This window comes from Drosophila ficusphila, unplaced genomic scaffold (assembly GCF_018152265.1).
Source record: "Drosophila ficusphila isolate 14025-0441.05 unplaced genomic scaffold, ASM1815226v1 contig_412, whole genome shotgun sequence".
Classification (NCBI taxonomy): Eukaryota; Metazoa; Arthropoda; class Insecta; order Diptera; family Drosophilidae; genus Drosophila; species Drosophila ficusphila.
The window spans coordinates 1,985,712-1,998,229 of record NW_025064326.1 but is presented as its reverse complement, the minus strand read 5'-3'; the positions used below and the strand labels follow the sequence as shown (position 1 = coordinate 1,998,229).

At 41.7% G+C, this 12,518-nt stretch overlaps 1 protein-coding gene across 1 annotated transcript; it reads left to right on the top strand.

Annotated features, from left to right (window-relative positions):
- Positions 1-7,166: 7,166 nt before the first annotated feature.
- Positions 7,167-7,560, top strand: LOC108092345. The gene has a single exon (XM_017191882.2). It carries the CDS (start codon positions 7,245-7,247, stop codon positions 7,551-7,553), a length of 309 nt encoding a protein of 102 aa, XP_017047371.1. The 5' UTR covers positions 7,167-7,244; the 3' UTR covers positions 7,554-7,560.
- Positions 7,561-12,518: the final 4,958 nt, after the last annotated feature.

Below are 12,518 nucleotides of genomic sequence, written 5' to 3'. Positions count from 1 at the left end.
TTATTGCTCCTGCATCCGCAGCCTCGTGTGCGAGGACCTTTATCTCTCTGCCTTTTTTCCGGGGGAAAGTGGAGGCATCAACAGTCATTTGGCAAATATATTGCAGTCACAACATCGCGTATAACACATCAATATCCGGCACGGCCACGCCCACCCACACACTACACCCCCTCCGACGATTTACACATAAACAGAAGCAATAAGCGAACGAGGGACGAAAGAAAATTGAAAACGACAAAACAAAACTGAAATGTTGTGAAAATACGAGAATGGGGGCCAAAGTTGTGGAAAACAAAGGTTTCCGATGCTCTGCAAAAGTTCAGAATAGGTTGCACACAAATTACTTGGTGCTAAAAAGTATGCAATGATAAAAATGTAATGCTAATAATTATAATAAATTTAGTAAATGAAAATCTTAATCAGTTTTAAAAGAATTATAATTAAAAGAACTTAAATTTTTTTTAGAACTTCAAACGTCTTACATACCCGTAAATATACATATACCCTCAACCGAAGTTTCAAGCGGCTACAACAAAAATTTGTTGTACCGGATATCCGCTTTTTCAGCATGTGACGGAAGTTGTTGTCCCTCTCGCACCTATTGGAGAAATCGGGGTGGCGTCCCAATGACTTCCCTTTCAGTTGTGAGCTCCCCTTCTCCCCGGGTTTTTTTATTCTCCGATGTGGCGAAGTGTTGTGCGGCCTCTGCAAGATCTTAATTTCGATATTGATGTCAAATTGTCGCTTGGTTTAATTAAAAAAATCCACAGAGTGCAGGAAAAGCGAAACAGGGAGCAGAAACAAGGCAGCGCAATTGGGCCCAGTTGTTGGATCGCCACTATGTTTTCCCTGGTTTTCCCTGTTTTCTTTATATTTTTGCGCATTTCTGCATTGTTTTTTTGCCCCATAATTTGCGAGTGGCTTTATTTGAGGACCGACACGTCGTTGAATGGTTCATTGTGGCCTCAGGCTTCAAAAAAGTTAGCACTTCATGCAGTCAAAAAATACGTTTAATCTTATAAGTGCAGCCCAAAGAAATTGAACAACGAGTAATAAAATGGGTTTACTTTTCAATGTTTTTATTAAAAAAATCATTTGTTTTCAATAATTTGATTTATGTCTGGTGGTTCACTGCAAAATTTCTTCTCACAGCTGCAAAATCAAATTTCTGACCCGTATGCGTATTATAAATTAATCCTCCCAAAAATGATCCATTTCATCAATGGCATACGAGTTCATTTACGGCATTGCAGCACTCGGTGCTCGAGTAAATTTTTTCACTTCTGATTTCTGCTTCCGAAAGCCCAGCATACATTATTGATTATAATTTAAAATGTATTTTGCCTGCATACCATGACTACCACGATGATGATGTTGCCATGTTTTTGCCTGCGTTCTTATGGGAACTCCGATTTCCATTCCGACCAACATTTTCGACGCCAATTCGCTTTGATGGGTAATGAAAGATGCAGAGGTTCGATTGTCGGTGCTATCAAATATTTATGAATTTAATGGAAATCATCAGACGGTTTGTGGCGAAGGGCAATAATGGAGCATCCCCCGATTGTTGCCCCAACAAAAGTAAACAATTTTAATTGGAACGGGCAATGTTGTCGGAGTAACCGATTTTCGGGAATTAAGGCTCTTGATTCGATACCGCTTCAAATGATTTTCAGAGCAGAAAGGGCGACAGTTTTAATGGTTATATTGTTTTCAAAGCTAAAATATTAGTTTTCAACCAACCACAGGTATATTAGATTAAAGTGCTGTTTGATCCAAAAGAGTTAGCTTTCCCATTTTCGCTCGACTAAGCTGTAAACTTATCTCGGAGCTTGTGAAATACAATTAAGCGGCGCAAATTGAAATACGCAACGTGCAGCCAACGAGGTATTACCCAAAATAGTCCACAAAAATATTCACGCAAACTACGAGCTGGGTGCAAAGTTTGTAAGTAGCCCAGCGAAAAGGACTTGGGCTGTGCGAGTCCTGGGGCCTTTCAAGCAGCAGGATGCTGAAATAACTTCCTTTTCAGCTTGTTGGTGTGCCTTAGTTGGTTTAACTGGTAATTGCAGTTCGGAGGGGGTGCAATGCGGGGATTGCCTCGAAAACGACTTGGGAAATGGGGCATTCGCGGGGCATTCTTATTAGTTACTCTCGCTAACCAATTAAGTTTCTTAAGGCAAGTGCTAAAAGTATCCCAGATTAAAGTGCAGATAAATATATACTTTATTATTTATCTACTTTGTACTGTGTTCACTATTTTCTCATATTTCATTTCTGCAATCCCTTACAAGCAATTGATTCAGTTCCATATTCGTGGCTCGTAAAACGCTTTGCCAAAACAACGCGGAGCTGCGTTGTCTCTTCGAAAAGTTTTGAGCTGTAAATAAAATATAACCATTTGGCACACTAACAGTATGTGGAAAGGAAATCGTGCCAAGCAGGGTTAAAATCTGACTCTGTCTGCTTTTTTAGCTTTATCTGAAAGCGGCGTACGTGGAGCAGAAAACGGAAAAAACAATTTCCCTTAGTTGTGACCCAATAACAGCACAACAGAATGGAATCCCTTTACCAATTCATGCTGCAAGAGTGGCTCCTACTCTTCCCTTTCTTGGCTCTTAACCTTTGAGGATGTTTCGACCAAGAGTTGCCATTGGGAGCATGTGGCCGCTGTCGTTAAAGTCATATGCTGCGCTGGTCAAAAACTGGCGAATTGCTGGGAATCAGATAATGTTGACTGGAAGCCAAGCGTGAAAGAAGTGGAAGCACTCACGCACACTCTTGGCCAAAAAGGAAGTCTAAATTCGGGGTTGTTAAGGCTATTGAATACCTTGGAAAAATACTAAATAATTATTGTGTTTAAATAGGTAAACTTCTTACTAATTCGGAGCTGTTTTCTCTGAGGTCACAGCACTTAAATAATATTATTAACCCCCCTTTAAGCCGCCTCGCAAGCCCAATCGACCCTTGGTAATTGTGGAGTAAGCGAAAGTAGCGTTTATTGTAATAGATGGGCTTTGTTGGAAACTTTTCGATATCTGTTCGGAGGGGGAGGGAGTTCGGTACAAGTGTGTTCACTGTACAGTTCGCCGGGCGAAAGTTGAGGCCGACATTACATGTTGTGCCCCATTTTGTGGCCAGACTGAGCTCGACTCTGCCCCACCCTGCCATTCAGCCATTAGGAGGTGGTGGGGTGGTTGGGTGGTGGGTTGGGTGGTGCTTAAACTGCTACCCTGTGGTGTGCATTGAGTTTCATGACGTCATTAGCGTTAATGGCTGTCCGTGTGCATTATGCAAGAGTTAAAGTATTCACTATGAATTCGTTTTTTGTTTAATGAAAAGTTTCACGAGCTGCAAATGAGCAGCGACTTGCATTGGAAATAATGAGCCAAAAGTGTTTGCCATTAAAGTTGCGGACTCACGATGGTAATGAGATGGGGTCGGAGATTGGAGATGGGAGATTGGAGGCTGGAGATTGGGGGTTGCAGGTGGAGGATGTGGTTTCGCATCCGCCTTTCATCGAATAGTTGAAAGGATTTGGCCCGTCGTCATGGCGGCCTTTGTTTCCACTTTGTTAGCCAAGTCAAGATAAGGATTAAGTTCCCCAGAAGACTCTCCGTTTTCCACGCTCTCTTATCAGCCGAACTGAACTGCTGGATTTTGGTTAGACATTAATGAGGTGATATGAGTGGTGTGTATGTGTGCGTGTGGAAAATACCCAAGGTATTATGCGGCTTTATAATGAATTCAAGCGGAGGGATAGCAATCTGTTGAGCTTGTGGAATTTTATACAAGCCGAAGGTTTAATTGGCAGCTTAAGCTTATATTTTTAATGAATATCTCCATTATGTGACATAAATGGAATCAAAAGTAAGTTCGCTTTCTGTATTAAGCTACTCATCTGCTGGTTTATAACTCTTTTAGGTTTAACACGGTTTCCACAGTAGATGTGGCACATGGAACATGGCTGTAATTTTTAAGCCCTGCTTTGGTCCACTTGCATTTCGCAGTAAAAACCAACTTGCATGAGCGCTTACACGCAGAATTCGCCCACACGAGGCAGTCATGGAATAGCATACATCTTTATATGCATATGCATGTTATATATATGTTTTTTGGACTACATTCAACGAGGCATGCAAAATGCCACTGAAATGAAATGCGCAAACAACAACGGCGAAACAGGAGCAACAACTAGTTTCGTCTGACTGCGGCTCTAGTTTTAAATTATTCTGCGCAATTTTATTTCGGTCTGTCCGAACCTTCCCAAAAGGTGTTAATCAAATGGCCAGCAAGTCCCACATGATAAATGTCCTGACGGGAAAAGAGGAGTGGTTGAGTCCCTGAGGCTTGTAACGCTCCACATGGGTTTTCCCTAGGAATTGAAAAATGTGCTATTTTTCGCTACGAATGTGAGTTAATTTGTAGGAAACTACATTTCGAAGTACGATTTAAACATTCTAATACCTTTGTTTCAATTGAATAACCTCATTTAAAGGCCAATCAAAAAGGTTTAATTGTAGTTTTCAACAATCAATTATTACCTAAACATTTCTCACTGCTTCTGTGTTTCCTGCCACCTAAGTTTCCATTGGAAAATTACCGTTGCTCGTCGGCGGCAATTGTTCCAGTTCCAGTTCCCCAAATCGCACTCGAATGCTCCCCAATAATTTAAGTTCCGGCTTGGCCTTGTTTGCGGTTAAGTCCCTGTGCCACATGCCCCGAAAAGTATGCCACGTTGTTGTCGTTGCAAATATCACTTTTTACGCTTTTTTGCTGCCTGCATTTTATGACTCTGCAGCAGTCTGTGTGTGTGTGTGTAAGAGAGCGGTGCTGTGTGTGTGTATGTGTGCGAAAGAGAGCGTATGAGAGTAATTGTTACATGCATTAAAGTTGACTTGCTGCGGTTTATCTGCAGTTCCCCCTCCTCCCCTCCCCTCGCCACACAAACATTGGCAATTTAATGCCACGACAATGCCATATTATTAGTTATCCTTGCCTTCCCCTCCCCCTCTCTTCCCTCCGCCCTCCCCCTGCCACGCCTCCTGTGGAAGCTGGCTGTGCATAATAAATTAACCGCATGGCCGGTTTGAGTTTTGCTCATTAAAGCGCATTTGTATTTAGTTGTGCATAAAACATTAAGCGAAAATGAGCCAACGTGACCAGGACGCAGCCCATGTCCTTCCGAAATGCCACGCCTGTGTGTGTGCATGTGTGTGTGTGAGTGTGGATATTTGTTTGGGTGTGCGTGCGTATGCGTAATTACACTTATGTGCTGGCTGCCCACTCGAAATGAATTCATTGCCATTCATATTTATGCGGAAAAGCGAGGAGACTGCCATCGAACCGAATTTTCCCCGCTCCTCGGGGATCCCATGCAATTATGTGATTAAAACGCTCTCGATTCGTGGGCCTCGTATTGATTTTAAATTGAATAAACTTGTAATTAAGTGAGCGGCCTTTCACGGGGATCCCATCAATGTGGAGTGAATTGTGGGGCGGGGGATTTGACAGATTTGGAGCACAATGTGTGGACTTGGCATGCGGGGAATTTAAAGAGGGTCAAAGGAATATTCTATAATATATTAAGCTAGAACTACTTTTAAGACATATATAGCTTTAAGATTGCCTTCTTCTTATATTATTCTTCTCATTCGCTTGGACAAATTACCCCACATATCACTTCCTAAACTCGACAATAACCATAACCATAAGTTGTCTCCTTTTTACGAATTCCATTCACAGATTCAAAACCCTCCATATAGGAAAGGAAAACCCGAAGCGTTATGATAAACTTTATTGCACTAGACCGTGGAAATTTATTTGCTTAATTCCGCAGGGAAGGAGCGTGACCCCAGAAAGCCACAGCTTTTTCTGCCCTGTCACATTTGCTTAGGCATCCAGTGAGGAGAACAATTTAAACTTTCATTACAGTCAACACATTCTGCCCTTCCCTTCCTTTTCGCCCTCTCACATTTGGCCACTCGGGCCAGGCTCATTCATAAATACGAGAGTCTCCTTGGGTGTGCGAGTGGGGTAATTTTCCAGCTGTTTCACATCCTTGAGCTCGACTCCTCCGTGGTTTTCGGGCTCCTTCCTCTCAAACTTTTGGGGATTTGCGGTACCCTAGGAAGGGGTTACTGAATTTCTAAGAAGGTATTTATAAAATTCAGATAATTTTTGTACCTAATTATGAGGAATTTGCTAACACAAAATCGAATAGTATTTTTTACTAAATTTTTTGTAGTGTATTTAAGATTCAAACATCCTTAAACGGGTTTTCTTCAATCTTCTTGTGTGAAATTTTTAGCATTTGTGCGGCTTCCACTGTGGTTTTAGTGGTAGTTGAGTAATTTCCAGCAACATCTGCGGACAGCCTTCGCGCTTCCGCTTCCTTTTCACCCTTCTTCGAGTTCCGAAGAGTCCTTGCTCCTTTCTCCTTTCGCCTTTCTCCTCGCTCCTCGCTGTTATCATTATTGCTCATCAAGCGTTTCTAATGAAGTCGTAAAAATTGAAAACTTTCAAAGCATGTGAGCGTGTCCTTTATCTTCCCCACTCCCCATCTCTGTCCTTCCTTCGCAATGTCCTTTTGTGGCGTTGCGGCTTATGTGTCTTGCTTTATTGCCTTCCTCATTTCGGTACATTTTTTCCAGGCCGTCATTTTAGCCGGGTTTTTTTACGCCCCGCCCGCCATTAAATGTTTATTTTTCTGCGGTTCGCCTCGCCTTTTTGGATCTTGTTGTATATTTTCCGCATTTGTTGTGCAAACTCACATAATCAGCTTTAAGCTCTCTATGCCTGCAGCTTTATAAGCTGGCACACGCCGGCAAATATTTGCCAGCAAACTCGCCTTGTTTGTTTGGTCTCGACCGCTCTCGATTTAATGCTAATTTGGTGTTTTAGTCTCGTAAATAATTACAGTTGCACAAGGACAAACACGAGCCCCAGGAATTGTTTAATTCAGTGTGGCTACTGCGCAAAGCGTTTTACATTTGGTCAACAAAAACTCCCATAATTTAAGGTGTCAACTTACACATTGTCATTTACAATGTGTTTATTTCGTAAATAAATAACTGCAATGCATTAATTTAATTTTAATTGTAAATATATTCTTACCAATTAACACTTTCCCAAGTGTGTAGTAAACCCCAACTACTTATGCTATTTTTGTCACAGAAATGTTTTGTTTTTGGGTCTTCAACATCTAAATTTTAAGTTTCGGATGGGATATTTCTCTTTTCAAAATGGTGTGCCGCTTCAATCCTTTTTACATCGGACCATCTCCTCCCAGTTGCTGTACGGATTTGAAGCCCGAGTGCAATTGCCCGCCGTGTTCGCCGGATACAGGGTATCAGGAGCCTCGACCCGTTCACGAGGAGTGCAACAAGGGAGTGTCCAAGAAGGAGACCAAGGAGAGCAAATGTGTTCCACCATGCAAGGAAGCCCCCAAGAAGGAAAAGTCCAAGAAGTCTGGGAAGAAATCCGAGAAGAAGTCCGAAAAAAGGAAAAACAAAAGGATAAGCAGAAGGAAAAATAAAATGAACTTTCTGTAAAATTAAAGTCGTCCGTCTACTTCTCTGCAGGTTCCTTAAAATTGAATTAGCTTGGCTGTAAAAATTCAATAACATGCAGCTCATACATAAAAACATAAACCTATTTATACACCATATCGAATCAAAGTCAACCGCCACAAGTATTTTCTCAAATTGAATTTTTTCCCCTAAGAAAAAGGCGAAAACATGAAGATGCCGCCATAAAAACCCAATAAAAGGCAATAAAATACGTACGTATGGCAGAGCAGACTACAAACAATTTGTTCAAGTTATCGTTTTCCTTCAAAAGAATTTTCCTCCGTCTTTATTTTCCCGCTCTTCCTCCTTTTCCACGTTCCTTGGCTCCTTGGGCCTTACTAATTTCATTTGCCACCCACTTTTCCGAGAGGTGGGAAAAAGGAGAGCAGCTTGTAATTGATTTCATTAAATCATTTGCCAGGCGAAGGAGAACGCAAATTGCTAGACAATAGGAAATTACTGAATTAGAGCCATTTTTCACAACTCCTTTTGCACTTCGACATGGAAAAGCAAGCTGGGAAATCGTGTCCTACAAGTTATTGCATGTGTAGCGGCCCTTGCTTATTTTCTAGTTTTCCATTTCCTATCTGCATTTTTCTTTTGCATTTGCTCGGTTTTCTGCTTGCGGCTACTCAGTCATAAACATTTTTCCATGTCAATTTCCGTTGGAAAACGTGGGGGCGGGAAATTGATTTGAAGGGCTTGCAGATTTAGTTGTTTAAAGATGTATTTGCAGTCCTGGGGTTATTTATAACAGTATTTATAAGGCATAAGTATACCTTACTCAATCTGCAAAAAAGCAAACTACAATTTTTGTAAGCAGTTTTTCCTGAAATCTGCTTTCACTCAGTTTCCCTGAGTCCTAGTTCGTTTTTGGTAGCTCATGTGTCACCGACATTGTTATCCTTTCACTCGGTAGCTTAGTCCTGTCGCTTCGCAAATGGAATACGTATTTTTCCATCCTCGTCCTCGTAATCTCAGCAGCCAAAGGAAAGCGAAAAGGAGCTGCTCCCATCTCCGCCCTTCGAAACACTCGGCCAAATCCACTTGGCCCTCCGACTTCTTGGCCATTATATATGCATGCCGATGCAAATGCTGCCGGCTTCATTTATCATCGACGCTGACTTTTATGCAACCCATAACTTTGGGATGCGCCTGCTCCGGACATTGATTTGACTTGGAATCCGAGACTTCGAATCCGATTCCGATTCTGATTCTGATTGCCCGGATTGATGGCGTCTGGCTGAGTGGCAGACTCGGGCTTTTGATTTCAATTAATTAGTCCTTTAATTGGCATCAGGTGTCGTTTTTGCTGCCGACCCCGCCCCCTTCTACCCATTGTTGATCCCTGAACCCGAGTTGAATTAACTGGCAACTGCGGCTAACGATTTATTTGCATACAATCATGCAATTGGAGAAGCCGAACTGAAGGATTTCCCCAAGTGTTTGCTCCCAAGTAGCTAATTAGTTGAGCAAATCCGGCGACGGTTGATTGGAAGCGAGAGCCAAAGGGGAAATTTCACGGTTCAAGGGTTAGGGTTTACGGTTTCCGGAGTATTTTCCCTTTGTAATCGCATTTGCTGCTGTTTGTTACTGAATTGTTCTTCAAATTAATATTGATTTTGGTTACTGTAAGGGGGAGTGTGTAGTTGTAATTACAATTCACTGGCCACAACAATCTGTTGCTGTCATTATAATTGCATAAGAAGATGGAGTATGAGCCAATAAAATAAAATATTAAATGCCACTATAAATTTGCGAGGCTCCAACTATAAATAGCTGTCGGCCACTTGAAGCAACACTCGCAAATTATGTATACGCACTGGTGGCCTTCGAAGGGTGGAGTGTTTGGGTGGTTGGGTGGTGGGGTAGTGGGGTGTTTGGGTGGCTCACGTATCAGAGGGTGGTGACGTAGCTGCGGCAGCTGCGGTCCGAACCAAGGCCAAGCATTTTCGGCTGCGCCTTGTTATTCCCGCCCGTGCGTGTGTTAATGCCAGCACGTCGCGCTGTGTTTGCGTCTTCATGCTTTCCAATTAAGTCGAGGAGATACGAAGATAGAACAAAAGCTGGAACAAAGGTGGAAAGCCCGGGGAAACTTTCCCTCCGCAGCTCGGGACAATGGCGTTGACTTGCCTCTGGCTTTGTTTGTTGTCCTTTGCTATTTGTTGCCTGTCAAAACAATTTTAGTTGGGCCCATCGCATCGTGCCTTGCCAGCGATCCAAAACATCCTCCAGCCTACTTTCTGGCGCATTCCGAGTAGTTAACTTTCGGAGATTGCCAATGCGAAAAGCAATCGATTGAATGGCAGCCTCTGTAGTGCGGCATTCAACCACATACTCACATAATTAAGCAGCTTATGTAAGAGATTGTTAATCATGGAGAAGGATGACTGAAGGGAAGCCGAGGTTCTGCTATTCCTCTGACCATAAATTGGGAAAGCTCTTAGCAGCAAATCATACAGAGGGAAATTGGTTTCTACTTAAACCTAAAAGGCTACTTTGCATGCAGGATAATAATGCGTGTTCTTGAAAGCATTTGATTTCAAGTTTAAGTATGGAATTGCTTAGATATTGTGTTGCAATTACCTAGTAACAAATGCCTCTTGAATATCCAGTTTGGTTACTGCTTAAATTCCCGCAAATTCCACTACCAACTCTCCGTTCCATATGTGCCAACCACTCACTTAACTTAATTACGTGAAAATAATATTTTCCCGCCACCAACGCACTCATTAAATGCCCATTACATATTAATGAATTCTGGTGATTGGGGAAATATTGTTTTTCGTTAGACGACAGGTTTTTATCCTTGGGAAAATTCGATGATGTTGAACACGCCAAAGTGCAGACTAAATGATGTGCTTAAAAATTAAGTACGTGTACAAGTGTAACAAATGCTTTTTTAATAATGTTTCTTTGGCCAAACAAAAGTTCAATCAATCACGAGGGAAACATGAGACCTTCTTATTGTAATTTGACTTCTGACGGGCCGAACTCAATAAGCAAATAAAAGAAGCAAATTAAGCTAAGCGGATTTAGATATCGATTACGCACTCGTGAACATATATAAGAGAAGTGCAAGTGAGAGGGAAGCAGGGAGGGAGAGGGATGGAGTCTGTTTTTGCTGCGTCACAAATTTTGTCGCGACATTTTGCCAACTTTCTGTGCAAATTGAACGTTTAAGCTGATGTATATGTGGTTTTTTGTGTTACTCTACAAAAGTTTTACTTTATTTGTATTCAGAATAAATCTCATAGGTGTACCTTGTGTACAAAGTTTTATAAAAATATTCTTGCAAATATTTATTTATTTTTTATAGAGTTTTCTGGGGTCTACTATTTAATTTATTCTTTTATAAAGAAATTCATACAAAAGCTGAATGACAAGCGAGCTGACTTGGTAATCCGCTTATGTGTGCAAATTTGGTGCGAACATTGAATAATCACTCAGGCTGTCGGCAGACAACAATAACAAATAAGTCATTTGCATTTGCTGCCAGGATGAATGGATGGGATTAGGAAAATGCCTGTTTATCTTATTGAATTAAATAAGGTAATAAGGTAAAGAAAATAACTGATGGGTAACACTCCTGTAATTTCTGCACCCTTCAACTTAAACAGCTAGCACCACATTAACTTTTTAAACTTCTTGTCCTGCCACTTTCCCCTGTAACTACAACTTTTATCGTCGTTATGCACTCGACTCCCTAAAGTGTTGTTAATTATGTTTCCGGCGACAGTCTGGAAACGACAGCTCATTACTTAGGCTGGACCATGTGCATGGGGCAAACAACATAAGTCCCGAAAATGATTAATGCATGAACTTGGTAGGCAGTGAAAAAATTACAGAAAACAACTGAAAAAATAAGAAAGTAATATGTAAGTAATACCCTTGCTAAATTATTATTATTGTATTTTTAGGTGGGGGTAATATTTTATTTTTCGTTGTATTCTTGTTTTGAGTAGCCCTAAAATATTTTTTAATATTTTCCCATTACTTCTGTGAAAGGGTATTTTAAGTCGAGAGCTTTCACCACCTTTCTCCCCCCCATTCGACCCATTGTAATGGCTTGTAAACCTGCAAACCTGTGTTGCAAGATGTCAGCTGATTATCAGAGCAGGAAGATGGGGAAGAAGTGTGTGCTCGTTGGTTATTAACACGCCACGTAAACCGACAATGACGTAAGAGCGACGACGTAACGAAGCAAATACAAATACCGAGGATCCAGGACACAGGACCCAGAACCCAGAACGCAGAACCCAGGAGCATCAGGACCTCAGTGCATGGGAATGTGTGGAAGTGGCAGATCCTGTTTGCATCGCACTGAGCGAACTCTCGACACCCAGCAGGCAGCGGAAAAGCCATAGAACTTTCCACGGAAAAGCAACCGGAGAGGAGTATTAGCAGAAAGTGGTAATTAAACTAGTTAGGCAACTAACAGAAGAGACAGCAGGCAGACCGGTGGGGCACAAAGTTGGCTAACTGAGCGAGGGTAATTGAAAAACTAATTGCTAGAGGAGCAAAAAAGGGGAAAATGGGTATGAAATTATTCCTTTTACTAAGAATGATAAGCAGGGATACTAAATAAATATGTAACTTACGATTGATAAATGCAAAACCAATTGAAATATATTTAAAATATATCTTAATGTGAATAGTTAATAAGACCCATTTGACTTGACCTATAACCCCTCTGATACCCTGTATTTCCTGGGGGAGGACGGAGGCAAAAGTTGATGCCCCGTGATAAAACTGCGGAAGCGGAAAAAATGCCGATAGCATCTGCTTCGGGGGCAGAAGGAGAAGTAGGAGCAGAAGGCAGCCGAGGCGGGCCACAAAGGAAGCTGCAAACTGTGTTTGCCTTCGACTCGGACCAACTCCCGTTGGCAACTCGAGTTGGCTTTTGCGGATGCCTGACACACGCTGTCTTAAATGAGGAAGCAGGCC